Below are 3,653 nucleotides of genomic sequence, written 5' to 3'. Positions count from 1 at the left end.
CCTGCTGGCAGCACACCAATAACCAAATAATAATAATAAAAAAAGACCTTAATAACCTCAAGGAGTACTTTCTGTTATCAGAATTGACATGATGCTTCAGCAGTAAATCTTATGTGGCACTGAACAGCTAAGAAAGAATTAAAATTGAGCCTAAGGCAACAATTCCACTTAAATACTTTTAAGTCTATTACTTAGCAACATGAATAGCCCCAAACAAGAGAACCAGGATATAACAGAGAGAGGTAACACTACTCTGTCAGGGAAGAAAGCTGCTTTGCAATTTTCCTATGGATAATCATGTATCTACTTACATTTTTATGATAGTTACATGCCTTAAGGAAAAAGTCTAGTTTTACCATAGTAATTAAATTTAGAATCACTGGATGAATCACCTAACAGCATGGTATGCTACAAAATATTAACATACCTATTAATAACATTTCTGAAGTAATAATCTACCTCCTTACTCTACTGGAATTTCTTGTTCTTAATCCACAATTTAAAGTTCTCTCACTAGTAATAGCTCTTATAAAGCACTTCTCACAAGTAATCTGAATGCTTTACTAGGGAGGTCATTGCATTTATCCTCATCTCACAGCAGGTGAAACTGAGGTACGTGGAGGTGAAAAGGTGACAGTGGATGAGCTACTGCCATGAGCTGCAGAGAAATTAAGGTCTCTGAATCCTACCCCAATGTTAATGCATTGCATAGAATTTTATCTGGTCTATAAGCACATTCAACGTTGAAGCACATTGTTTAAAAGATATGGATATTCTGAAGTGATTTGGGGAAAGGAGTGAATTGTCACAGAACATCACCTCTTAAAAAATGTGGGTTGCTTCAGCCTTCAAGAACTTCCCACCTGCCTTGACAAAGCACAAGTTCAGAGATAGTCTCTCTCTCGGATCAATCCCACTCAAAACTTGTGTCTTCCAAAAAGAGAAAGTGTGAGAGTCCCTTTATGATCCCCACAAGTCAAATACAGTGTTATGAGACAGAAAAGAGGAGTTTCTTAAAAAAAATAACATTAAAGTGCTTTTTGCTCCCTGGCTGCCTGAATAGGCTGGGTATAAGCCATGATGACAGAAAATCCTTGTTGCTTTCTGAGTACAATCTTTAATATAGTCAACAGAGAAGGAAAGGGAACACATTCCCAGTCTCTGAGATGTATAGGATTAGGGAGTACTCACTAAAAATTACTTTTCTTGTGATAACAATGAGAAAAAGTAATTTAAAACTTAAGCTGTCAGAAAAGATGGGTTCACCGGTTAAAATGTACAAAATATTATTTTAGTGGCTATAGAGATTTCTTTCAGATATTTGCAATCTTCTACTATAATATTTGTCATAGGATTAAAATTCTGTTGAGAGCCCAGACACTCGAATACAGGTTAACTGTTACTACCCAGCACCGATGTTAATGCTTTCAGAGTTAATAGTGTGGTTTAGAGATGTCAAGGCCAGCACATAGCATGTAGTCACTAGGTGGCACTCCATAATACGCAGATATTTATTTATCTGCAGTACTTTCCTTACAAGTAAGTTTTCTTTTCCAGAAGCACATGATTTTGTTCTACTTTTTTCTTCTAAACTTGTCCTATGGAAAAAAATAAACTTGAAGATAAAATTTCAAACATTATATAGAGAGGCTGAATAGACATATGCCAAATAATCCAGGAGATTTTGAGCAGCAGCAGATCAGAAGCTTATTATATGTTGGAATGTATACAACCAACTTGTACATATGCAGACTTTGGCAATTATGTCAAACAAACAAACAAAAATAAGATCTAATACATACAGCAAACTGAAACACTTATGGCTTTAATTGGTAATGTGATCTTCAGTAGTTTGGAAAAACAAGAATGAAAATCTCATTCTTTCCATTATAATGCATTATTTTTCATCATTTCAATACTATGCATAGTGCTTAGGGCTAAGCTGCACTGTAACATTTCCACATTGCACATCCTAGCACCCAGCCCACTTCCCCTGAGCAGTTTTGAGCGTTCTTTTTAAGGCCGTTCAAAATTCACCAATGTATAATGGTCTAAAATGCAGTGAGCAGCTGTTTTTTTCACCAAGCCAGAATTCAGGTTAAAGCTGATGAATAGATTTAACTTTTTAAAATTATCCACATAACTCCAAAGAAGTAATTTCTGTAAAGATTAAGTGAATATTTTGGTGTTGACTGGAGATTTTGTTCAAAAGCTTCCCTAAAATGAAAAGGGAAATGAAAAAAAAGTGCATTGCTTAACTATATTAAAATGAAACCTACTTCTGATTAAGGTGTTATACTGAATGAATATTAATTCCATTAAAAAAAAGTAGATTCTGCCAATTTAGCCCCCTAAGCTGTGTCTTTTTGGCATCAAGGGGTCCCTGATTCTAGCTCAAGTTGCTGTGCAGAAACTTCTAGCTGGCAGCATGGACGTGCCTGTGTGAGTGTATGTTTTCTGTTTGTGTAGCAAGAGACTTAGACCACCGCTGCCAGGAGCAGTCTACTGTTGTGTTGGCTCAACCATACAGTAAAACCATACTGCAGGGCATTGGACGAGATGATCTTTAAAGGTCCCTTCCAACACAATACATTCTATGATTCTATGATTCTATGTTTCTATGAAATGTAGATAGCAATAGATGCAGATAGAGATAGATGTTATTTGAAGACTACATTTTTGATGCATCAGCTTTATCTTCAGGGCTGAGTTTTTAGGTTTTAGTTTTTCTTTGTAACCTAAGTTTAGAGCATCATTTGTTTATTTAAAAAAAAAAAAGGAATCTGAGAGCAAGTTGCTATGAATTAAGAAATGGAGTGGCATATATGTACTGAAACATAACTGTGAGTTTTACATAGCGAACATTTGTTTCAGACATAGGCACAGTCCTGAAAGTTGTGAGTATCACAAAGGAGAAGTGGACTAAAGAGGAAGTGGTCCTAGAAGAGCTGCAGTTATTCAAGGTGAGTATTAACAGCCACAACATCAATTAAAGATTATTCAGGGTTCTTTAGGGCCTAAACTGGCTCTTTCTGTGTAGTTGTTTGTTTACTGGAACTGGTTCAGGTTTCCAGAGGAACACTATGTAAATTTTTAAATGCTTTAGTATTCTTTGGGTAAGTCAATTGAATAAGGTCCAAAACCAAACAGACCGTGATTTTTCAAACTCATAGAAAGTCTCATTTATCCTGCATTGTTCTAGTTTGAAATCTTATTATAAGCCCTGTTTTTTTAAGTAGTAGTAGTAGTAGTAGTAGTAGTAGTAGTAGTAGTAGTAGTGTTTTTAATGTCAATTTTTCTATTGTCTCAGCTTTGGGTCTATACTTTGTATAATTTTTTTTTTAAATAAACAAACAAAATTCCACAAACCAGAGAAATTCTTTAAAATAACAACTTTAGTAATTGAAAACATAAAGAAAATAAAACAAATTTCATTTTGTTTATTGATGTGATTTAATTTGTAGGTGAAGGCTGACTCAACACATTTCACCATTTTGATTTGGTTATTCTGGCAGAGTGATAAAGAAGAAAAGTATCTAGACCCCTGCTAGCACCAATGTCTTCTTCATAAACAGAGCTTGTAAAAAAAACCAAAACCTCTTTTCTGTTTCAATTGCACAATTTCTGATTAACCTCATTACTGATGAGTGAGC

General features: G+C 34.9%; 1 protein-coding gene across 1 annotated transcript in view; it reads left to right on the top strand.

Annotated features, from left to right (window-relative positions):
* SEMA3D (sema domain, immunoglobulin domain (Ig), short basic domain, secreted, (semaphorin) 3D) overlaps window positions 1-3,653 on the top strand; it is a 49,678-nt gene that overhangs the window by 27,920 nt on the left and 18,105 nt on the right. The window contains exon 6 of the mRNA XM_010183334.1: window positions 2,875-2,963. Within this exon, the coding sequence (XP_010181636.1) occupies window positions 2,875-2,963 (89 nt within the window). The remainder of the gene's footprint in view (window positions 1-2,874; window positions 2,964-3,653) is intronic.

Source organism: Mesitornis unicolor, unplaced genomic scaffold, assembly GCF_000695765.1.
Source record: "Mesitornis unicolor isolate BGI_N332 unplaced genomic scaffold, ASM69576v1 scaffold23174, whole genome shotgun sequence".
Taxonomy (NCBI): domain Eukaryota; kingdom Metazoa; phylum Chordata; class Aves; order Mesitornithiformes; family Mesitornithidae; genus Mesitornis; species Mesitornis unicolor.
The sequence above is the reverse complement of the archived record's forward strand: the minus strand, read 5'-3'. Positions and strand labels throughout refer to the sequence as shown.